At 36.0% G+C, this 24,432-nt stretch overlaps 1 protein-coding gene across 1 annotated transcript; it reads right to left on the bottom strand.

Annotated features, from left to right (window-relative positions):
- Nucleotides 1-1,304: 1,304 nt before the first annotated feature.
- On the bottom strand, nucleotides 1,305-22,900 carry LOC108669711 (period circadian protein). The gene is made up of 22 exons (XM_047881255.1): nucleotides 22,653-22,900; nucleotides 21,796-22,065; nucleotides 21,161-21,549; nucleotides 20,562-20,684; nucleotides 18,886-18,974; nucleotides 16,585-16,789; nucleotides 15,851-16,084; nucleotides 15,156-15,341; nucleotides 14,743-14,897; nucleotides 13,860-14,000; nucleotides 13,203-13,343; nucleotides 12,480-12,568; nucleotides 11,694-11,967; nucleotides 10,964-11,130; nucleotides 10,329-10,603; nucleotides 9,723-9,979; nucleotides 8,174-8,449; nucleotides 5,815-5,951; nucleotides 5,230-5,308; nucleotides 4,503-4,673; nucleotides 3,676-3,801; nucleotides 1,305-3,215 (listed from the first exon to the last, which is right to left on the bottom strand). The coding sequence occupies exons 1-22, from the start codon at nucleotides 22,898-22,900 to the stop codon at nucleotides 3,027-3,029; spliced, it is 4,221 nt and encodes a 1,406-aa protein (XP_047737211.1). The 3' UTR covers nucleotides 1,305-3,026.
- Between the last annotated feature and the right edge of the window lie 1,532 nt (nucleotides 22,901-24,432).

The following is a 24,432-nucleotide window of genomic DNA, read 5'->3' as shown; positions in this document are numbered from 1 at the left end:
GGGAAATTCAAATTCTTGTAAAAAGTATTAGGTTTTTCAATCAAAAATAAGAAAAAAAATATAAAACGTGAATACACTTTTAGTACACTATATGTTGAATTTGGGTGTAAAAAGTTTTCCTATAATTCAATTTATGTACTTTGATATACAAAGATATTTAACATTATAGTGTTTGTGACGACCAGATTTACGATTACAGGATGTTCAAAATTAAAATATTATATATCCTAGTCAACGACGCCTAGCTAAGCTGATTGTATTCAATATTTTATAGCAGCGCAAAGTTAACAAAAATTACAGATTTAACTTGCCAGGTAAATTTAATGAACTTTACAAAGTAGGAAAAATTTGACATACCAGTGTATAACTACCGGTTTTACTTGCCAGATTGCTTGCTGTGTTTTTGAGTAAAGTAAAACTTCTAGTTTAACCTGATGGGTTAAATGATACGTATTACACAATCTCATCAACCTATTACTTCTTTATACCTTTATCACAATATACTTTCCTTCCAAGCAACGAGGTTGCTCTGCCGGATCAAGACGGCTATGATGCGAACGATGTCCAGGTTAATCAATCGTATAATTCGCGCCTCATTCAACATAAACTCTAGAGCAGGAAGTTTTAACCNTATATTTCTGTATAGTTTTATCAATGTAATTTAAACACTATTTCTCATTGAATGCCTGAGGATAAATGACCATAATTACCAATGCAAACATCAAAATGGCTGACTTAATAATTTTAATGATAATAATAATTATATTATTATTATAATTATTATTAATTAATAATTATATCTGATTTTGTGTGTCAAGCCGATCATTATTTAGTTCATAACCATACATTTTGTGGTATACAATGACTCAGATAATGTCTTAAATCGGAATGCAGATCATTATTATCTTCATTCACCATTTCTGCTGTGACATGCAATGAGCTTGGTAATAATGCCTTGATTGTAATTGCTCTTAACAACTTTATATGTTCGAGATAATTGGATGTTTCATTCCACTTATATCGAACAACCTAAGCGGATCTGAAGACATTCTATAATTATTTCAGACTTTAATATGGTATCTCTAGTCGGTTTGCGTCAAATGAATTTTTCGCTAATGAAGGAGGTTGTATGAACTGACTCAGTGGTAAACTGGTGGTCCAGATTTCAGGCCCATAAGTAGTATTATTATGGAGACGGCTGCAAATTTTGGAAAATATTTGGATATGGATATGAGAGCATTTATGTGAATTTTCGTGTTAGGAGTAATATTTTTTATTTTAAACATAAATAAGAACCTGTTGAAGAATTTATTAGCACTGAATTTTAAAGTGTATTCTAAATTTAATGCCAACAAATATTTTTTTAGTGAGTTTCGGCACAATCTGCTTCTCTGTCGATCAGCCGTCAAGCCCAAATCCTAATCATACCTGATTTAATTTAGAGTTCTTCCCGATTTTTTGGATGAGGGAAGAAGTTGAAAAACAATTTATCGTTTTAGGCCGCGTGGGAAAATATTTATAACTTTATTGTTGAGGTCATCATGATATAAAAATAGCACCTTCGTTAAAATGGACTCAATATCTATCTTATACAGTAAAATTCTTAAAGATAGACATAAAACTGAATTATTAAAAAAAATGTCTGCCGTGTACTATGCTTTTGAATATAACATTGGTCCACGGACGTCGGTCTAACAAATACATTAAATATAATAACAAAAATCAAACAGAATATTTAACCTAGAGGCAGAGAAGCTAAACGAGCTGTGTTCATTCCATCAAACAATTTTACCTTAGCACACACAAGAAACAATGTGTAAACACACACATTGTTCACAAATTACATAAAACAATTAAATTTAATTTAGTTTCATTTGTTATCCATTGTAGAAATTACTCGAGGTTCTTCGCCAACACAAGATGGTACGGACACGCAACATATTTCGTGCAACATCAGACATATTGTGAATAAGGGTAAGGCATCGTTTACATCAAAACTTCCTATATTATTAATTATCGAATTTTCGGATGAATTTTCGAATCTTACACTGAATAATAAAAATTAATTTTTTATTGATAAGTGCTACTCATTTAAGCTTCTCAGTTGGTAAGAACGTCATAAAGAAAATTTTAGGTCCCAAGTTATTTTTGGTTAAATAACGTCATAAACACTTAAGATTTTTGAACGTAAATATTTTTTTATAAGTCTGGCCACTGAACCAATGCTTTAGTGGAAACACATTCGACTATTGGGAAGGTAACGATGCCATTATTCTATCTAGCGTGTAAAAACATGGACTTAACAATACAACCTAACACAAAATTGAACTCTTTTATCTGTAATCCTACAATGTTATCCTTATCCTATGTATGACGGAGAGTCGCATCGGATACATGTACATTATTATCTAAAATCATTAAAACAATAATTATAAGCTATAGACTCATGAAATTATTTGACACAATATCCATAAATTATTCAGTAGTTTGGAAACTACAATATTTGTCAATCGTGAAATTCATAGCCGCAGCACGCGAGCTGACTCGAAAATAAGGAACTTCTTCCTCACTTTTTTATTAAATCGGATTTATGACTGGCCGATTGCTCCACGATATAGGGTCATTAATGTATTTAATGGGTACATTCAAATCAAAGCTCCACTTCAATGTTGGACGGTCAATGTTGCATTTCTTGGGTCATATAGATGCCTCAACCGATCAATGAATAATTTCCGTGGTATATTTTTTTCCTTATTTTTTCATGAAAAATGAAGACCATGTAGTAATATTAATAAGTTATTCAGCCTAAATGTCTCTCCTTTGCTATGGCCGTAAAAAAATATAGTATTTTCAACTGTTAGTTGATACATCAAAATTAAATCTCCTGCCTCCTATTAGAACCCAATTTAGAGCTAATGCAGAGGGCGCTATCAAAAATTGAAATTGAAGGGAGAGTTTAAGAGACTCCCGATACTCGGACCCGGCAGCATAAACTAAATGATCTTGTACTTGTGTGAACGCAGGGATCATGAGAGCATTTGATCTTTCAGGGATCTGCGGCTAGGTGCAAAAGGGGAATTCTGGGAGACGTTGGAGTCGCGGAGTTCAGGTAGGGGTATGGCGGCTTCTGTCTCGTGGAGCGCCGCCTGCTTGTCGAGGAAAGGTGTAGAGCGTGACTTCTTGGCTGCTCTTGTAGGCTCTGCATCACTTGATGTCTGAATATTAAATGGAAGTTTAGTGTATAATTAGTTTGCAAAGTAATACAAAATTAATATGAATGGGATTTTTGCTATATATCATATTTAATAAATTTTAAACGTTATGCATTGTGTTTGTTAAGCACTTCAATTTACCGCGATTTTCGGTGTAAGATCTTCATGAGTAGATTCATTATTGCAGAAATTTCATTATTTAAATGGTGGAAGTCACAGGCTGTTCTCTACCAGACGAACAGGTGATTATTTCGTCTAGCGTCCAATGCTTAACATTTTTATTAAATTACCGTTGTGCAAGTTTCGAGCTGTTCTTCACCAGACAAAGAGGTGCTGATTTCGTCTAGCGTCTTAGGCTTAACATTTTATTAATTACCTTGATGGAAGTCTCGAGCTGTTCTTCACCAGACGAAGAAGTAATGCCCTCGTCTAGCGTCCACTGCTTAACCTTTTTATTAATTACCTTGGTGGAAGTCTCGAGCTGTTCTTCACCAGAAGAAGAAGTTATTCCTTCGTCTAGCTGCAACTGTTCACCATCGATCTCGAGCTCCTGGTAGAGGGAGGAGAGCTGGTCCTCCACTAGCGCCGGCTGTGAAAGCCATAGAAACGTTGAGTCATAACACGGAATTGAATTTTTCAGTCATGAAAATATGAGTAACAAATAATTTAGCTTCGAGTGAGGCAATACAGCATTGATCTATATGAATAAACAAACCTATTGATATGATAACCTATTGATAAACCTATCTATATGAATATATACCTATTCAAAAAAATTGTCAAGCTGTGAAGATCATAATTCGTGTTATGCAAGCCAGTGATAAAAACATCAGATGATAATAAAATGAGTCTATGACGCCAATGTACTTCGCTCGTTTTTTTTGTAAATTAGAAACTTATTCAGGAGCCAAGTTGTGCTGGAGCAAAATTTGTTTCATGTTACGGAATCTTGAGCTAAATTTTACCGGGAGATTTTGAGCTAAATTTTTGCGGTGCATTTTTTAACTAAAGTTCCCTTCGGAACTCATGAGCTAAAGTGTTGGGGAATATTATCTAGCTAAAGTTTCCTCGGAACTTATGAACGAAAATTTTCCTTGGAATTTATGAGCTAAAGTTTTAGGGCGTATTTTTTATCTAAAGTTTTCCTTGGAATTTATCTGCTAAAGTTTCGTGACGTATTATTAGCTAAAGTTTTCCTCAGATTTTATATAAGTTCCATGGGCGTATTTTTGAAGTTAAAACTTAATTTTTAGAGTGGATCTTGAAGCTAAAGTAATAAAATTAACTGACCTGGTTGAGGCTCCTGAGCGCCAGCATGTCGTTCCTGAGCACGTCACCGAGCTCCCTGGTGTGCAGTTGGTACCGGAACAGCAGCTGAGGGGTCACCTCGATGGGGTCCAGCCAGGGGGGGTCCTGTAGGACCGGCCGGTCGTCGCAGGAGGGGGGCAGCCCTCTCGCACTCTGCTGGTATATAGTTGTTATAGTTCATATAGATACATAGTTGTTATAGTTGATATAGATATGTAGTTTAATATAGTTTGTTTAAAAATAATGCCAGTTTCATTGAGGACTTCTTTTGAGTTTAATCTCTCAAGCTTTCTGATAAGAGGTACAGTAATAGGGTCAATGTGTCTTAAAATTTGTCCAAATAATAATTCACTATTTCAATTAGTCTCCTCTCTGCATCTCTATGAAGGGCTCTACCCTAAATGTACAAATTTAAATATATTTATAGATATATAGTTATTTATAGTTATGTAGATACATAGTTATGGTATCGATAGTTATTATAGTAAATCTACAATATATTCATGGAGATAACAGAATGAGACTCCTGCAGATGGTGATGCAAAATATGACTTAATTTTGACAGCTAAAATATCATAAACTTTATGTTTTTAGGGCTAGAATGAAAGAGTTAATGCTGATCACGATAAAATGAATTACATTTTGTTGATAATGTTAAAAGAATTCCTGGAAGAGAGAAGTTGTTATTCATCAATTTTTTACAGCTTACCTCGCTGGTGTCGACCGAAAATTCTGACAGCATTGGCAGACTCTCTTGACCAGGGGAGCTGTCTGACATGACCATGTCACTGCAACATAAATGGTAATAAAAAGGTAATAATACCGTTTACCATAATGCCATAATAATAATATACAAAAATAATAATAATACAATATCATAATTCCATTTACCAATACCGTAATAAAATAAAATAAGGTACACGGTAATAAAAATGGTAAGTGTCCAATTATATAAAAATTTAGTACTTTTGTTAGTGTAGTTTGTAGCTGTTATTCTAACCGGCTTCCTCGACGAAAATCATCATGTTTGTAATATTAACAATCATTAAAATTTTATGTCAAAGACACTATTATTCTAACTAGTTGTTTTCATTGCAATATTCTAAAAATATGATTATTATTTCATCAAATCATAATTCATTCCAGCTGTTCTATTTCACCATATCAATATTATTCATACCAGTTGTTCTATTTTATTATATCAATATTATTCCTACCAGCTGTTCTCATTGTAATATTCAAAACAACTTATTATTAATAAATTATTATTAAACTAAATTATTCATATTCTAACCAGCTGTTCTCGGCGTGCTGCCCGTCCACTGAGGTAAGAAGCTTGTCAGGCGACGCTGTGCTCTCGGCCTCCCCCAAGACACTCGTGGACCGCGAGTAGTGGGAGGGAGGGGAGGCGGCGTGGGGTGCGTAGCTAAGCTGCACAGTCATAACCGTGAGTAACAATGATATTTAATTAATAATAATAAACTACACAGTCATAACCGTGAGTAACAATGATACTAATTAATAATAATTAAGTATCATTGTCTTAGTGATTGTCTCAATAATGATAATTGAGAGGGCGATCAGGGAATACAATGATTGTGTAGCACAACTATACTATGATTGTGCAACTGCTGCTTGAAAATTAGAAGCAATAATTATGCAAATTAAAAGGGCGATAACGTAATACAATTATTGTTTAACTTCACAACGTGTAATGATGAAAAATATAAAAAGGGGTGAGTGAATCCGATGATTTTGTAACTGAACAATTACAGACATGCATTGATGTGTTAGCTACGGAGGAACAATAAAACAAATAGAACAGTAAAATAGAGAACAGATATTAATTTTATTCTGAGCAAGAAATTAGAAGAAACATTTAAATGAAAATTGAAATAGGAATAGATGTGGGATAATTTCGAAGGGAGAAGAGCAAATTAACAAATAACCAGGTTACTGAGAAGCCAAATATTATGCAAAAACATGTAAATGGGAATTGAAACAAAAGTTAGACTATATCAGTTTGACTCCTATTCATCAAAAATACCCGAAAAAATGCTAGTAACAACTGCAACCTATCCCTAGTAAGAATGGTATGTATTGAAAATAACTCATATTTATCGCTAGCATTATTTCCTGCTGTATTTTGCATGAACAAATTACCAATGGAAAATTCTAGCTCAGTGTATTCCCCAGAATTCGCCATTTCGCAAATTCGAGTTTAAACTGTTTTTCCCAAGATTTTTGACTGATATTTCTGGCACAGTTTCCTCAAGTAATTCCATCGGGAATGGTTATTGAGATTCTAAAGAAGGAATAAAGTTTAAAATTTGGTTTTACATGAGACCTAACAGAAAAATATCGGCGATTTTCAACGATCTAAATCCTTCCATTAACTTTTTCAAGAAAACGAGTATTTTGGGGCATTAGAGATCTTTATTCCAGACACGGCATATTACAATCGTATTGTTATAGTAAGAACTGTTAGCAAGCACATTTGAATTCATCATTTGAAAAAAATATCGTTTAAAGTATAGGATTTTATTACGGGATTAATTTGAAGATTAATTATGGAAATATCGGAGTTTTGTTGGTATGTAAGAATTTATGCACCGGGAAGCTTTCATTCCTGTCATTGCTCAACATGAATAACATTCATTGTTATTCCATTCATAACATATAGACTTGCGTGGACAGACTTGCATAATTATAGGAGAATCGCGTACAATTATAAAAACAATTTGTGCAAACGGAAGCGATTAATGTATTCGTAATTTGTATACGTGTATTTGTCAGTAAGAATTCATTTTATAGTTGTAGGTTGTTCGGACTAAAAAAAATTAAATGGGGGTTATGGTTTTCTGCGTTATTGTGTTTGAAATTTTTAGCTAGAGAGTTGTTTGCTTTTGTAAACTATTACTTAATTGAAGACTGGACGTTTTACTGAAACTAAAGATTGGTCTTTGGAACATTGGTTAATTTGCTGAACTGAGTCTTATATATAATTAATTACCTGCAATCAATAATAATTACCTGTGAACTGATTCATTAATACGATATTTTCTAATTAATTATCTCACGCCAAATGAATTATTCCACAGTGAATTTAATAGAATTTAGTTTATCATCTGGATTCAAAATATTAGCATCCACTAATCCAGTGATGAAGACCTATAAAAATTCCAACATATGGTCATTAAAAAAATTTGCATCATTAATCTATATAAAATTTCCTACGCTACTTAAATTTTACTCCTGCAAATGTTCCTCCTCATCAAACTTTTTTAATCCGCCTAGGACTCGACCAGACCCAATTACTCTTACCTGAGCTCCTATGAATACTAGAAACTAAAATTGATCTGTTGATTCCTGAACTAAGACCATTTTTCGTCTCCCTTAAACCACACATAAAACTTTGAACGCCAGAATATCCCTGAAAAGAATTTGGTTGTGAGGAAATACGCTGGGGCCGTACTATCAAAAATAGGTATCATTCCGTCAGCCATTCCCTGAAGGCTTTTCAAGCCAAACCCATAAGTCACAGACAAGAATTCAGCCAATTCATGTACCTAGGCTGCTACGTGCACTTGAGTGAATTTTGATAGTATGGCCCCAGCTGGTCCCCATGGGTCATTATAGACCCTCGGACGAACCCCTTGATCGGTCTGGCCGGGTTCGTCGTTCTCGGACCGCAGACTCTCGGGCCGATGAGACATCGAGCATCTGAGCAGACCTGATGCCGATGCAACACTGCCCCTCATCGAGCCAGGCTCGACTTTGACTGAGGTGGCCCGAGAGTCCGAGCGTTTGCGGAGATGAACCACAGCGTGTGGGGATTTTGGGTGAACAAGTGGGTGTTGTGCCTGCTGTTGGTGATGATTGTGAGTGTAGTGGTGATCAGTGTTTCGTTGCTGCAGGCTCTGCGAAGACTGTGGTCAACAACATGATTAATTCTCGTAACGGGAGCTAGAGTGACATTGCAAATTTGATTGAAAGAAACAAGCTGCTGCGCGTCATTCAATGTAGTAGAAATATAAAATAATGGCGCTGGCAGGTCATGGAAATCATGTGAGAACGTAAGCTCATTATTCCCATTTGCTGGGAAGAGAACAGTTAAGACCAGCACAGTTTTGATCAACACAGTCTTTGACCACTAGAAAAAACAAGCTATAATTAAATCTTTAAACAAAATAGGAAATGTAATTCAAGGAAAACAAGCATTAGTTTGAAAATCCCTGAGCAGACAACTGCTGGAGAATGTTAAGTATCTATCAAAGGTCTTAGTATGAAAGATGAACATCTCTATGACCACGAAGTCTCCAATTTATAGGGAAGATTGAAAGTAACGCGACTCAAGTTGCTAAGTTAAGAAGGGCTGCCCACCTTAATGCTCCCGATAAACTGGCGCAAAAATTTCTCTCTACCCAAACAAAATTTAGATGCGTACCCGATTCTGAAATAGTTTAGGACTCGCGGAGCACGTAAATCAGCCGCTCTATGGCCGCTTCTGCTCTGGGTTTGATAGGCAGCCTCTGAGCAGCTGGCAAGCTCGGTATGACTCTGTTCGGCCAACTACTCTCATACTCTTAGGCGACTATAAAGTCGGAAAGGAAATACTGACCAGAAACTGATTTCGCTTGGCGGCCCAACAGACCCAGAATAACTTTGCGCCGAGTGTAGTGACTCTTAGGTCGAAGCCTATGCGGTCCCCGAATTTTGTTAGGGTAGAAATGACAGATTTTTATCGCTTTTAGATGCGTACCCGATTCTGAAATAGTTTAGGACTCGCGGAGCACGTAAATCAGCCGCTCTATGGCCGCTTCTGCTCTGCGTTTGATGTACCGCCTCTGAGCAGCTGGCAAGCTCGGTATGACTCTGTTCGGCCAACTGCTCTCATACTCTCAGGCGACTATAAAGTCGGAAAGGAGATACGTACTGACTAGAAACTGATTTCGCTTGGCGGCCCAACAGACCCAGAATAACTTTGCGCCGAGTGTAGTGACTATTCGGTGGAAGCCTATGCGGACCCCGAATTTTGTTAGGGTAGAAATGACAGATTTTTATCGCGTTTGATAAAATCATTAGAACAAATCCAGGACATTGGGGAAAGCCTTACCACCGTTTCTCAATTACGCTTATTTTCGAGTTTCCTAGAAAAATTCATTTCTGTGGACAACGCTGCTCTTGTGATGCACTACATACCCGCTCTGGGGGCCCGACTTGAGCGACGTGTGACGGGTTGTCGACTTGTCTCGACGAATTGTTCAGGTTAATGGGAGAGACGTGACGAGTATTGTTGCTGACGGATGTTTGGACGAATGGATGAGGTAGCATCATGTTTGACATCATGTTGGGCATCATTAGGGGCCCGGCACCGTACATGACGGTTTGGTTGAACGGTGGATGAGGTATGTACATACCGGGGTAACCTCCCATGTAGTGGTAGGGCAGGGCAAGACCTATGGGAGTAAAACCGAACATCGAAACAGCTTTGACGATGTGCACTTAATAAAATGATACAAATTTAAACTTTTTAGCATCGAATAAATTAGATTTAGGAATAAAAATATTAGCAAACAGTTAAATTGAACCAGTTGAGTTGAAAATTAATGCCCAATAAGTGTCCGAACTCATGACTTATTTCGTTAACATTACATCCAATTTAGTCAATCACGACGGACTAATAAAGGGAAATGAATGAAAAAAAAAAATAAAATTCTCATGTAAACAGTCTTTGGGTCCTATAAAAAACTAACTTACTTGCAAATCGTTTCATAGTAATGGAAATATATTTAAATATGCGCACACCTTGAGGCGTCATAAAGTGTGCCTGATGTGGCCCCATTATCATTGGTGCAATGGGGTACTGATGAGGGTTGGCAGCAAGTTGGGGTTCTTGGGACAGACTAGTAGAAGGGTCGGATGGCAGGGATGAGTTCTGGAAGCCGCAGGAGTGTGCGGGTAGAGGATGACCCGGGATATAGTAAGGAGCTTGTAGCTGTTCCTGTGAACCTGTGGCAGGGTTCATAGGAACCGCCATGTCTGTTCGACCGTTGACCTGAGCCACCCGAGATCCGGATCCGCTGTTGTGGAAAACAGAGTCAATTTTTAATATTGTCAACAATCGGATATTTTTTTGGGTTAAATAGGCAGTCTTAAAGAATTCTGACGATGTAAGATTCCGTGTGAGTTTTCAACAGAATAACACAATATGTTGCATCAGTATTAGTAACGGTATTATTACTACCAACGGTATTGATAAAAATAAATCAATGGAAGCAATACTTACTTAAATTATATTACAATTTACACAATTTAAGGTTATTTACGGTTCGTAACCTTAATATAATAAGGTTACAGAATTTCACCCTCAAAGGTGAATTTCTTTCCTCATTAACCTTTAATCTATTTGTTTCTGATTGTTTACGGATGGCTAGACTGACCTGTTGAAGGAACTGTTGGTGAGTTTGTTGTCCACATGTAAAGCTCCATTAACATGAGACAGTCCCGCAGGATCAGAAAGTTTCGCTGAAGTTTTCTCGATAAAAGGGAACTTGTGAGGACGATGGTCCCCGCTCTGGCTGCCGGAATTAGGTCTCTTCAAACCACACTGAAAAATTACAATAATAGAAAATGAAAGATGAATCTTGCTGGAAGTCCTATAATTATAAGAAAATGTGGCTAATTTGCATTCTAGCTAATTCGAGAAAGTATTCCTCGTATGCTTTGTTTTGTAAAAATTTAAGTTAAGTTTATCATTGGATTGAATTTTACATTCCCTATACCATTAGTTTGTTTCAGACCTGAGTACAATTTTGGATAGCTTTCATATTTACGGATCATATCACAAAATTAAATACAAGTTTTTCTTCGTTAATATTGCCCTACATGTCCGTAGATTGAATTTTACATGACCGATACCGATTACTTTCATTCAGACCTGAGTACAATTTTGGATAGCTTTCATATTTACGGATCATATCACAAAATTAAATACAAGTTTTTCTTCGTTAATATTGCCCTACATGTCCGTAGATTGAATTTTACATGACCGATACCGATTACTTTCATTCAGACCTGAGTACAATTTTAGATAGCTTTCACATTTACGGATAATGAAACAAAATTAAATATAAGTTTCTTCTGCATTAATATTACCACACATTTCCGTACTTGCGAAGGAGGCATTCTCGCAAATCTCTTGGTCTGCTTCAGGTTCTGTCCGGAAAGTCGTTCCCTCTGCCGTGAGGGCCCAGGAAGAGCTACAGAGTTCTTCTTCTGTCGTTCCATGAAGAGCATCTGCATCTCTTCGTTGTGTCGAGACAGAACTTCTTCTGTCAGCGGGACGTGACGGTAGCTTGGTAGCCTCGGGCCGCCGCTCGCTGAGCTGGGACCGCTGGCACTTTCGCCGCTGCCGCTGTCCGTGACGTCTTTGCTTCCGTATTTCCTACGCACGTTGTAAGGGACATAAATCATTAAGTATTGATAATTTATCATTATGAGGAAATATTATGTATTTTAGAAATTGTTAAATATCCTAACATTTACATTCATATTCTACTTTTTGACAACATTGATTATTTTTTATTTCTAAAATATCTTCAGATATTAGTTGTACTTGCATTTTTTTAGTTTGGTAAAGATACTGTGAAAATTACAGCAAAAAATCGTATGAGATTTATACACTAACTAAAATTGCAAAGATTGCAGACAATTGATTCGGAATTGCCTACAAAATTATTATTTTACTAATTCCTGTATTAAAAATTAAAAATACAAACTTTCGATGTCCAAATGAATCAATTAAACTCGAATTGATAAATGTATGCGTATCTCTTCCACTTATATGCATTCTATGATAACATTTACGCATACTACTCCGATAAAAATTCAGTAGAAACATAAATAGTTGAGTTAGTCACGCGCGAGATTAAAGGAATTGGTAGCAGCCGAAATCACCTCGTTAAATATATTGAGTCTCCCGATCCTGGTCCATACCCGGACATGTAGAGCGACTTGTTAACTCCTGATGGCATCGAATTGGAGAACTTGTAGATTGAATCAACAATGTAATGAATATTTTCAACGATTAATATATAAGATTTTGTAGATGTTCAATAGATTGAATCAATAATGTAATGAATATTTTTAATATATAAAACATATGAAAATGTGGCGGATGATTAAAATGCAGTTCGATTTGAACTTGATCAATAAATTCGAGGGAAATAATGTTCTAGTTGAGCTATTCCATCTCAATATCAATGGTAATCTTCGATAAAAAGAGAAGAGGATGACTTTAGCTTTATTGCACTTTTCGGAGCAGTCACGATAATCTTATTTATCTTATCTTCTTATGTATTGTAGTCTTATGTATCACAATAATTAAAACACATTTCATATCTTACATTCGCTGTAGAATTGAACGTAAAGAGTGAAATAAGGTAAATAAGATAGAGTGAAACGAATAATTTTCGGGGAATTATTTTAGTTCCCCAATTTTTTTCATTCTACTAGAATGAATTAGACAGAATGAAACGAACAATTTTCGGGGAATGATTTTCATTTCACGATTCTTTCATTCTACTAGAATGAATTAGATAGAATGAAACGAACAATTTTCGCGGAATAATTTTCATTCCACGATTTTTTATCATTCCACTAGAATTATTTTCATTTGACGTACATAATCAGAGTTGTTGTACTGAGTATTGGAACGCACCGCATCATCGTGGAGGAGAAGTTCAGGCGACTGTACGTGGACGGCGACTCTGACGATGACAGCAGCGACTCTCCCTTCGCTGCCTGAGACATGCCTGCGCTCTGAGAGACCCATNGAGACAGGTGTCATGCTGCAGCACAGCAGCAAGGCCTGCTGCCACCGGCTGTAATATGTCATCATTCATTACCAATTTCAAAAGAAAATTTATTATTATGATAGAATAAAACGATCATAAGCGCCAAGTATTTGAAATTAATTATGTAAATCTCGAATTCAAGGATGGAACACTTATTTTAATGTAAAGTTTTAAAAATATTGGGTTACTCCTGCTCTCACTCAGTACAAGAGTGGCCTCAACTTTCATGGATTGTGATCACTTCAGTTTGCTTGTTTGATTTAGTCCTTAATTCTTGCACTCAATCATGATACATTTTTAAATAATGTTCATTTTTATGATGAGATAAATGCTTTACAATTATGTTAATATGAACTCACTTTACAATATGAACTCAATCAAGGAAGATGTCGATAATTTTAGTTTGCAAATAGTTCTTAATTTATGCATTTGATTATAATTAGCTCATTAATATTGTTGTATTGTATGATAAGATGAAGACATTGCAATTGTATGAACATAAACTCACTCTAGACAAGAGATCGATGATCTCACGACGCGCGTTGCGGGCGACCACGCAGACCTCCTCAGAATACGTAGAGCCTTCGCACTGCTCCATGTAGATTGAGATGTCTTTGGGGCCCTGCACAATATAAGGTTGTTTATTAAACACTAGGATAGACCAGTTTAATTACGTATGTGCAATTAATTTCGCATTTATTATTACGAAATTGATTTTGTATGAAGCTGCATTGCAAAAAAAATAAATCTTTTCATATTCGCAGGTGTGAACAGTTAGTTGCAATCACTCTTCAACCATCTTGTCAATGGCATCATTGAGCTTTAGTAAAATCAAATAAATAGCACATCTGCAATAAATCTGACAATTATTTAATTAGGAACGTTCATGTTATTGAGATCAGCAGGTTGGCCAAGCTTTGCACAGGATCGAAAATCATTTTAATTTTAGAATCCCGTTTTCCAAAATCCTTTTGAAATGATTAAATATATTGTATGCTAATTAAGAAATGTTTTGCTAAAACTCACATTTTACTTGGCTTACAGAACTCTTATTTGACTCCCGTTACAAAATGCGTCGAAAATTTTATTTGCTTTCGAAATGAAATTTCCGGTATCCATTTCAAAATCAAATTTAATTTTTTTATCAATCCTTTTCTCCCATTTTTACAATGCTATGTTATTCTCCCACTATAATGATAAATTTTCTGGTCCAGTCGATATCTCGACACGATAAGTATCCTGGACATGCGCCAACAGTCCCTATACATGTACGACACCATAGCTTCAAACACACAAACTTAGACAAAAATTTAAGATTAGGATTATTTTATAAGATTTTTAACCTAAGAGCGGGCGAGACAAACCTTGACAACTTTGTGTTGGCCGATGATAGAATCGATCTTGCGTGTCCAGGGGTTGACGAAGCACAGCCACTCGGTCTCCAGCACAACCCAACTGCCGTTGAACGTTCTGAAGCGGTAGGCATCGCTTCTGAAGGGCTTCCCTTCTTCTCTGATGACTGAAAACAATGGAAATTATGATTATTTCAATTAATGCTCATAAAGATAGTTATTTAGCATTTATTAACTGAGATTAAATTTTAAACGACTGGAACAACGAAAATATGTGACTAAGATTCATATAAAAAATTAGAAAATTTTGAACATCGTTTCAAGTCTCGGCAGCTAATACTTTAATATAAGGCGATGTTATATTTTAATAGTTAAATATTTATTAGTTAAATTATCCATGTTTGTATTCAGTTTCTGGTACTCACTTTCCCTGTAAATGGTAAGGAGTAGCGGTAGATCCTCAGGGTGGTAGCAGTCAAAAATGGAGTTGCCGGTGAGATCCTGCGGAAGATGTCCCAGGAACGGAATGGCGTCAGGATCATATTCAGAAAAGTTGCAGGATGCCGAGTGCCTGATTATGAAGTTGCCGCCATTGATAACTTCGTCGGGAACTGAAAAAAAGTTACCAAAATTAGTGAGAAAATTTGTGAATTTCCTTTAGTATTATTCAAATTACTTTATGAAGGATTTGCAAATCAAAGTGGGCAAGTTGCGCCCCAAAAATGGAGTTAGTGGTTTCAGTTTCATTGATGGCCAATCTAAAACATTGCTACGTTGTTCTTTGAAGAAATAATAAAAATACTCGTAATACAATACGAGTTTTACATAAATGAACGGCAATAATTAGCGCCATGCTGAAAAATAATTATTTTAATGTTAATTATTAAATAATTCTTCTTCTCTCGTGATTAATCATCGATAAGTTAGTCTGTTTTTCCCCTGATATATGTTTCGACCGTCGCTTAACATTTTTTTGGTCTTAATAGTGCTGTAAATATTGTATATTTTTTTATTTAATATATATAACAATATATTTAGTATTATATTTATATATTCATATTTAAATTGTTGAATAATGATTTGTTAATTTAATTTAATAATAACAATACAGGCGTCTAACCTCGGTAGAAAGATGGTACAGGAATAACTTCAGCAAGCAGAACATCAGGCGCAGGCAGTTGGAAAGGCGAAATAGGCGCCATGGGCTCCTCGCCGGCAGGCGTTAAGGCGTCGTTGAACTTGAGTGTAATTTTGCACGGCTTGTATGAATTTTTACCGCGTAGGTCAAAGGCGGACGCCTGGTAGACTTTGTTCTCCCGCACTCGACAGTAGAAGGGCGGTAGAAGACTCTCAGCTGTAACGTAAAATTGTGAACTTACTTTGTGTGAAACTTACAATTTGAAACTGAAATTGTGCAAAACCGTGAAATTCTGAAGTGAAATTGTATAACAAACGTTCAATAGTAAGCTGAAATCGTGTAAAAACATACAATTGTGTAAATAAATTGTATATAAAGGTATAATTGTTAAGTGCAATTGAGTGAAAATGTGAAATTGTAAAATGAAACTGTGTAAACGTAAAATTGGGTCGTCAATTGTTTTTGCGTTTTTGAGCTTCTTTTTACGATGTAACAGCACGGAATTTCCTCTGGTGTGTCAAAAAATTTACTATGATTGGGTGAATTATTGCATCATTCGCTAGTGGATAACAGAAGTTAAAATAATAATAATAACAGTAATAATATATTAAATCATATTATCATCAATAATTATGATAGCGCTAACAGTAATAGTAATAATAATAAAAATAGGAATAGTAATAATAATAATATAAATGGCTGGAGCTTAAACTCACATCTGGCAGAAGAATTTTTCGAGAAGAAGCTCATGCCGCTGACAATTTTCGAGGAGAAGTGTACGGAGTCCCTAGGATACACGAAGTCTATGAAGGAGTGGCCCACGACGCTGTCCTCTGGGAAGCCCAGGATGTCTAGGATGTTAGTGGACACCCGCACGACCGTACCGTCACGGATGCTAAGGACCATCGTGAATCCTCTTTGCTATTTGAAGTAATAAAGCTCATTAAAATTTGCAATAATTGTAAGGAAACCGAAATAAAAATGTAAACAAAAATAGAGGAAAGTGCATAATGAAGATTGTTCGTTAAGTTATTCCCCCTATGTATTCCTCCATGTGTATATAACGCATAATTTTGATGACAATAATTATTTTAATATTAATTTTTTTATATCATTAATAATTTTGAAAACATTAATTATGACTCCAAATGTGCCGTATCAAGGAAATACTGATGCCACCTCTTCCAAAAGTGAAAACTGCATGGATATTGATTAAATCTAGTCTCATTTCTTCATTGATGCTATCTTAAATTCCCTAATCTATTATGGAAGCTCAAAGATCATAAATAATTATGCGAAAATAAGTTAATCGTTTCAACAAAATAATATTCATAAAGCACAAAAGTTGAGGAATCCTACGAGGCGTGATTAAGTTAACGCTGAACAAAATATGATGCTTGTCTCCATACAACATGAAAATTATTTTTATGAGATTTACATAAATGAACGACAATAATGAACGCCATGCTGAAAAATAATTATTTGAATGTTAATTATTAAATAAATCTTCTTCTCTCGTGATAATCATCGATAAGTTAGTTTGCAGCATCCTTCTGCTCCTGGTCTTCCAAAGCATTGCGTTGCGAATAAATATTCTTACCCAAAGTCCATGGCACAGAGTGTATACAGACTGCAACAGACAATATGAATAAGTTATTCCAGACGTTGAGAATCCTAAAACAAGAACGCATTAATGCCAGAAGCATATAATACGTCAAGCTAAATACGACTAGGAGAATTTAATGGCTCATATTCGGTTCGGAGCTTCACCAGTTAATGGACATGTATTGTCACTACCGGGACACGTATTGTCACTATATACTGGGACACATGTGTCACTGCCGGGACACGTATGGCCACTATCGGGACACATGTGTCACTACTGGGACACGTATAGCCACTATCGGGACACATGTGTCACTACCGGGACACCTGTGGCCACTACCGGGACACATGTATCACTACCAGAACACATGTTTCACTATCGGGACGCGTGTGTTACTACCGGGACACATATGTAAGCATATAAATGGCACACGATCGCATGACATGACCGATCAGGTCACGGCGAACCGTCTCTGCAGGCATTGATCTTCTCTAGCTTGCCGTAAACTGGCCGTGGTTCAACTCACCCGTAGTATAAAACCCCGACAACAACTCTACATCGAAGGGAAGCTCTGAAACAAAGGCGTAGAATTTGACTGCAGTTAAAGGTCGCATAATTCCAGCAAGAGGGCTACATGTGTTCTATCAAATTTATGCGCCGAAGATGTTATCAAACTCTCATCAAGATGAGAACAACTGGAAAAACAAACGTGTTATACTTTCCAGGTGGAAAATAAAGCATTATTCTTGCATGCTACACTTTACAAGCAAAATTTGTTTTTCTGCGTGGCAAATATAGAGACTTGTCTCTCCAGGTAAATAACGTTGAGACAACAATGATTACGCGTTGATTTCATTTAAACAGCGTTTAATCAACATTATTTCAACGTCAGATGACTGCTGGTTTGGTATAGGTATACACTATACATTGCTAACAATTACAACCATCGATAGAAGGTTTGAATGACACTTTACGATGAGTGATATATGAACAAGTGGCAGTCTTATTGAAACGAGAGCCATCTAATAAATGGCATTTTGCAGTGCAGGATGTAAATCCAAATCAATATAAAAGGTTTTTGACTGCGATGTCCCTCAATCTTGCCAGCCGTGATGTCAAAAATGCTATAGGTATTATAGACAAAGTTGATAAAATGAGCACTATGGGTAATATGGGTATTATGGGTTAGCGTGTTCGAGCTGGTCCACAGGCCCAATTCGGTCATATATTTGCCACCATAAAAACAATTGCACAAAGATCACATATTGATTTGTCCGGCAACTTGCAATCACACCTCGTAGGCCTCTTACTGTTTTATTTTTCTTAAAATGAAATATTAATAAAGGCACAATGAATAAACTGGATGAAGGAATGTCTTCCCCCCCAAAAAAAAACGAGCAAAGAAACTCACGTTACTACCGAAGTTCTTGATGAAATCGGCGATAGTTTCACTGTGGTTGCTGGAAAGATGATCCCATTCAGGGTTCTGAAACACTGGCCCTAGGAAATGCCATCGTATGAGTTAATTCAGAGTAAAAAGAATCGAAGGTCCATGTCAGATTCGGGAACGCTAACAACCAACGATTGGAGTCCCAATTTTGAATGAATTATTTCAAGTGCAGCCATTTTATATTTTATTCCACCACATTTAGTTAGCAGTATAGAGAAGAACACATATTACATTTCAGACGTTAGGATAAAAAGCCACACAAGACGCGACTCGAAAAGCCTGCTCCTGGACACAAGAACAGCCAAATGCTGGTTGATCTCAATGTTGTTTTAGAGAAGAACACATATTACATTTCAGACGTTAGGATAAAAAGCGACATAAGACGCGACTCGAAAAGCCTGCTTTTGGACACAAGAACAGCCAAATGTTGGTAGTTCTCAATGTTGTTTAGGGGAAATGTGTCTACCTGATTACTTTTAGACAGTTGAAATAACTAATGTTTACTAATTAATTTTTAGCAGTTTTAGATTTAAATGCGTACAAATTTCAGTTTTAATTTTGTTAGTGACATGCAATATTATTAATGCTTATAAAAATGAGACTTACCTTCTGCTACGTATTAAAAAGTAGATAAAGATACTCTATGCCAAATAAATCCGACGGATGAGCAAAAACATTTTCCTTGATGCAAGCGACATCAAATTTGTCATGAATTTATTTATTTAGTGGTAATGTTAGATGGTCGATTGCCATTTCTGAACATGGATAAATTTGTCCTGATCTCACTCAAAATCTTAGCAATAGTTAGCAATATTAACTTACTCCACGGATTGATTAATAATTTATTGAAGTGATTTCATATTCACTGATTAGAAGAATATAATAAATTTCTCCATACTTATCAATTTCTATAAAACATTTTTTTTCTACAGCAATTTTATCTACATATATTCTAACTATATTCCAAATATAACTATAGCTAAATAAAATTTGCTCATAAGCTTACCTGAAGTTGCAAGCAACCAACAACCATTTAAACTTATTTGAACTTTCCATGCATCGCGAGGCTATGAAAATTATAGATTGAAAGCTATCTAAGAGGCTTTTAGTATAAGATTAACTAAAATAACATTTAGGCTAAGAAAACTAATCATAGTTAAGCTGTTTAAAGATGGAGCATGCGAGATAAAAATTGTAAATAGCTACGTAGGCCAGTGAAATCTACCCTTCCACATGCTTCCAATTATAGACACTAGCGTGACTCACTCTGGGATGATTATAAGCAAGATTTTAATGAATATTTCAAGTCTTCATTGATACATTAAAAAAACAGAGAGGTAACGTTCAGACCTTTATTTAAATATGGCTATTATTAAAGAAGTTAATCATTATTGTGATTTGTGTTTTTCGATGTACCATCAAGCACATGACTCATCTCATAAAATGTTAATTAATTTTGATATTGATTAGTTCAATATGTTCTTTCAAATTCTTAGTAATCTTAATTATTTAAATTTATTAACCTGTTATAAACTTTTGCAAATATTTGGTATTTGGGTTTGCCAGAAAAAAAATCAGATAATGTTTTAATAATCGTGATTGATTGGCTTAGAATTTATCAAAAGAGCTAAATTCACCTGTGCTCGAGAATCTCTCCTTGATACGCCTGATGTAGTTGAGTGCGTGAGTGTAGATCGCCGTGGGTTGATCACAGACTTCGTTCTTTACGCGGCAAGATGTGCTAATTGTGTAGGAAGTGCCTACAAAAACGGAAGCAATTATTCAGTGACTAGTTTATTTATCAATTGAAAACAAGTAAATGGATAGAGAAAAAAATTACTTCCGAGTTATTGCGCGTCCCATCATAAGCTTACGATTTGGCCAGAAATATCCTATAACAATTTTGAAAATAAACGTTGATATATTGATTGATTAATATGCTTACACTTACACACAATATAGTCTGTGGGATCGCAATTAATTTTTCGCAAATTCCTTGTTCTGGCAATCATTTTGCGAATTTTCATACATATTGTTTCGTATGGGATGTAGTAAATATCCAGTATGTTCGTCCATTTAAACTCATTTCAGATCTCATTTATTTATGCGTAATAATTTTTAACCAGGTCCTCTAAAAAAACTTCATCTCAAGGAACAAAAACGATAGATAAAACCAATTGAGGAAACATACGAGTAAATTTTACAGAATTACGTCAAAAATTGGACTATTACTCACTGGCAGGGCAATGCGAAAAGAAACTTTGTTGGCCCGCGGTCCCTGCGCTGGACTCCAGCGGCCTTTTTGCGATTCCAGAAGGCGGCAAATTACTCGACTGAAGGCAAAGCATCTTGGAAGTGACGCCATGATCGTTTTTGGGACAGTTTGGTCCTGAACTGCTCCTTGTAGGATCTCTGAATTCGTCCTTCTGCGACTGGATTGAAAGTGGAGGTGAGGCTAAATCGTTAACGTGTTTATCGGGATGTTCGGTAGGTCGGGTGGCGGCCGAGGCAAAGGAGTAGGTTTCCGGTGGCCGAGGATGGCCATCGTAGGGCTGGTAGTGGTTGCTGTCTTCTACCTTCTTCCGTTTAAAGTCCCGTTGCTTCTGCTCCTTTGTTCTTTTCTCTCTAATTAAGTGCGAGGAGATTTGCTAACATTTGTATAAAACTTAGCTTTTAATATTCGTATATAAATGCGCAAAAAGAAAATTGAGTATGTGGACGTTTCAAATGAAACAATCAGATCCATTAATAATTTTAAAATTAATGAAAAAAATTATTTTAAAATTGCTGAAAAAATGTATTTCAAAATTACCGAAAAAATTAATTGTAGAAATAAATGAAATATATCTATTATTGACTGATAAAGCCTACCTTGGAATGCTGGAGCTGTAGTGCTGCCCTTCCTGCAGTTTATCAGCTCCCACGGAGGAAGATCTGCAGGAGATAGCTGCGAGATCAGCATTAAGTTCCTGGGTCTTGCCATCGCTGCTATGCTGAGTCTCGATCTGCAGTGTTCTAGCATTGTTCTCCTGGTCAGAGCTGGTCAGGCTGGTCGTATGCGTGGCTTTCTTGTGCTGGTCTCCGAAGCCGCTGCTCTGACTTGAGCCGCTGTTGCGGCTCTTCGTGAGACTACCGCCGCCGCTGTAGCTGCTACTGTAAATAAATATAAAATACCATCAGGCATCATATAAAAAAATAAAATAACATCAAGCATCAAATAAACAAAATAATATAAAAACATAAAATAAAGTAAAAATCATCAACAAACATCAAACTTTATCCCCACCCTCGGAAAAAAGTATTATCACTTCAAGGTAAGTGCCGCAAAATGAGTACCATTACTACACTAAAAGAAATAAGCTAGACATTGTCCAAATAGCGATGCACTTTTTGTGCTTGTGGATGTTATCCTGACCCAGTTTGACTCGGGAAAAAGGCATATCAGTGCCACGTCTATTATTTTCTTATGCTGTTGGTAAGAAAGTGTTTCATTGTTTAGACAATCTGACTAGATAATTTTTTCTATGGTATGTACGAGTTATTACATGCACATTTTATGGATATACTAGTTATTATATAAGATATACCAGTTATTATATAGGATATATCAGTTATTATATGCACCTTTTATTAATAAACCAGTTATTATATAGGATATACCAGTTATTATATGCACCTTTTATTGATATACCAGTTATTATATAGGATATACCACTTATTATATGCACCTTTTATGGCTTTGGCCATTGAAAGAAGACTCGGTAGACCCATAGCCCTGGTCGGCCCGGCTGTTGGGGTTGGTCGGGTCTAATCCGTTCTCGGGCTTTTGCGGGTCCCGCTTGATGGTCCCGTTGGTGGCCCCATCTTCTTGGGACGTGGGCGGGGACTGTGAACCATCCTGGTTCGTGGGTTCATCGCCGTCGCTCGAACTTTGGTTCGCGGACTTGTCTAATTTGGGCGCCGGCAGCATTTCCATAGCCTCTAAATAAGATGAAATGGAGACATTTTTATTTTGATGAATGAAAAGTTAATGGACTTGTATTTCCTTCTTAATAATTTTCAAAAGGTGTCTTGGATACACGTCATTGAAAGAAAAATCAGAAGTGTTATAAATAACTAAAAAATGCTTCAGTGAATCATGAAAACAGTCAATTAGTTTATTTAGAATAAAAAGATAATGGAATAGCACAGAAGTAATTAACGATTGGATTCCCGCATACGCACTAATTTTGCGAGAAAGCGGAAGATATCGTAAAATAGAATTGAATGAAGCGATGGGGAAAATGACACAGTAGAAAGATTGGTGGTTTATGGCTACAAATACAGATTGGAAAGAATAGTATTTTGTGCATTAAAAAAAATTAGTAGCTAATCGATATAATTCTGATTTGGCGATGTTGCTTACTCATTGAAATTTTTATCGCTGATGATGTAGTTTCTTGCAATTTTAATCCAGTTAAATTTGTTTTTCCAAATTATTGACTATATGGCAGGCGGGAATCAACTTAACCCATCAACATTTCGCCTGTAGTATATAATCCACGGGCAGTCTAATCCGCTCTGACTGGACCAAAATAAATTCCGTCGCTTCTATCTTATTCAAGATAATATTAGGCGCTTCTTTGTCTGAATGTTTAGTCAACGGTAAATGCTCTAAGCCTCGGTGTAAAATCTGCCAGTTTATTCACCTCGCTTACACCGCACACCCACTCCCCGCGAACTCTATTGTTGCACTGAATATGATTCGATTGTGATACCGTTTGTATTTATTCTCTATGTTCATGCAGATTTCGGACGAGTAACGTTCGTTGAGAGCGACGCGTGACGTAAACGACGTGACGTAAGATAGAGTGTATTAATTTTACTCATCATTAGGCCTAATCGAAATTTCTTTCAGTTTTTATTCAGTGACGTGCATATTTCTTGCGTGGTTTCGTATATCTTTTATAATTTTCTGTATGTTTTTCATGCTTCATTGCTGATACTGCCGGTATTAACATAAACCTTATGCATTTATAATGTATTCCAATACCCTATAATTTATCGGGGCTGTTCCTTGCTCAACCAACAACTCTGTTTATCTTTGATCTTCTTCCGTTGTTCCGCCATCCATCATGAATATAAATGATGTGAAAGTTTTCACGTATAATCTGTATTTCTTATCCGTGATATTTATGATCAACTCGGTCGTGATGACTTAAACTGATAAGACTTGGCTGAATGGCTGAGCGCATGTTATTAATATGAGGTAACTTTACTAATAATAATTTGATGATTACCAAATTTGTGTATTGCTTCTGAATTATTCATTAAATTTTTATATTGTTCTACAAATATGAATGTGTGTTCAACATGAATGAAAACAAGGAATTTGAATTGAACTCCACTACACAATCTGAGTTTGGGTTAATTTTGCGGGGGAGTGAGTAGAGGTTTTCCAGATAATCAAGTTGAGTTTGGGTTGAATTTGCCGGAAGTGAGCGGAGGTTCCGGATAATCAACCTGAGT

Source organism: Hyalella azteca, unplaced genomic scaffold (genome assembly GCF_000764305.2).
Source record: "Hyalella azteca isolate HAZT.00-mixed unplaced genomic scaffold, Hazt_2.0.2 contig7437, whole genome shotgun sequence".
In the NCBI taxonomy this organism is placed as follows: Eukaryota; Metazoa; Arthropoda; class Malacostraca; order Amphipoda; family Hyalellidae; genus Hyalella; species Hyalella azteca.
Note: the sequence above shows the minus strand (reverse complement) of the source record. Positions and strands in the feature narration are given on the sequence as shown.

Excerpts from the sequence above, each read along its gene's own strand:
- LOC108669711 (XM_047881255.1), bottom strand. The coding sequence starts at position 22,900 with ATGGAAATGCTGCCGGCGCCCAAATTAGACAAGTCCGCGAACCAAAGT. Across the intron at positions 15,342-15,850 it reads TGTACCATCTTTCTACCGAG|TTCCCGACGAAGTTATCAAT; the intron begins GTTAGACGCCTG and ends ACTTTTTTTCAG. Across the intron at positions 4,674-5,229 it reads TTTCGGTCGACACCAGCGAG|AGTGCGAGAGGGCTGCCCCC; the intron begins GTAAGCTGTAAA and ends ATATACCAGCAG.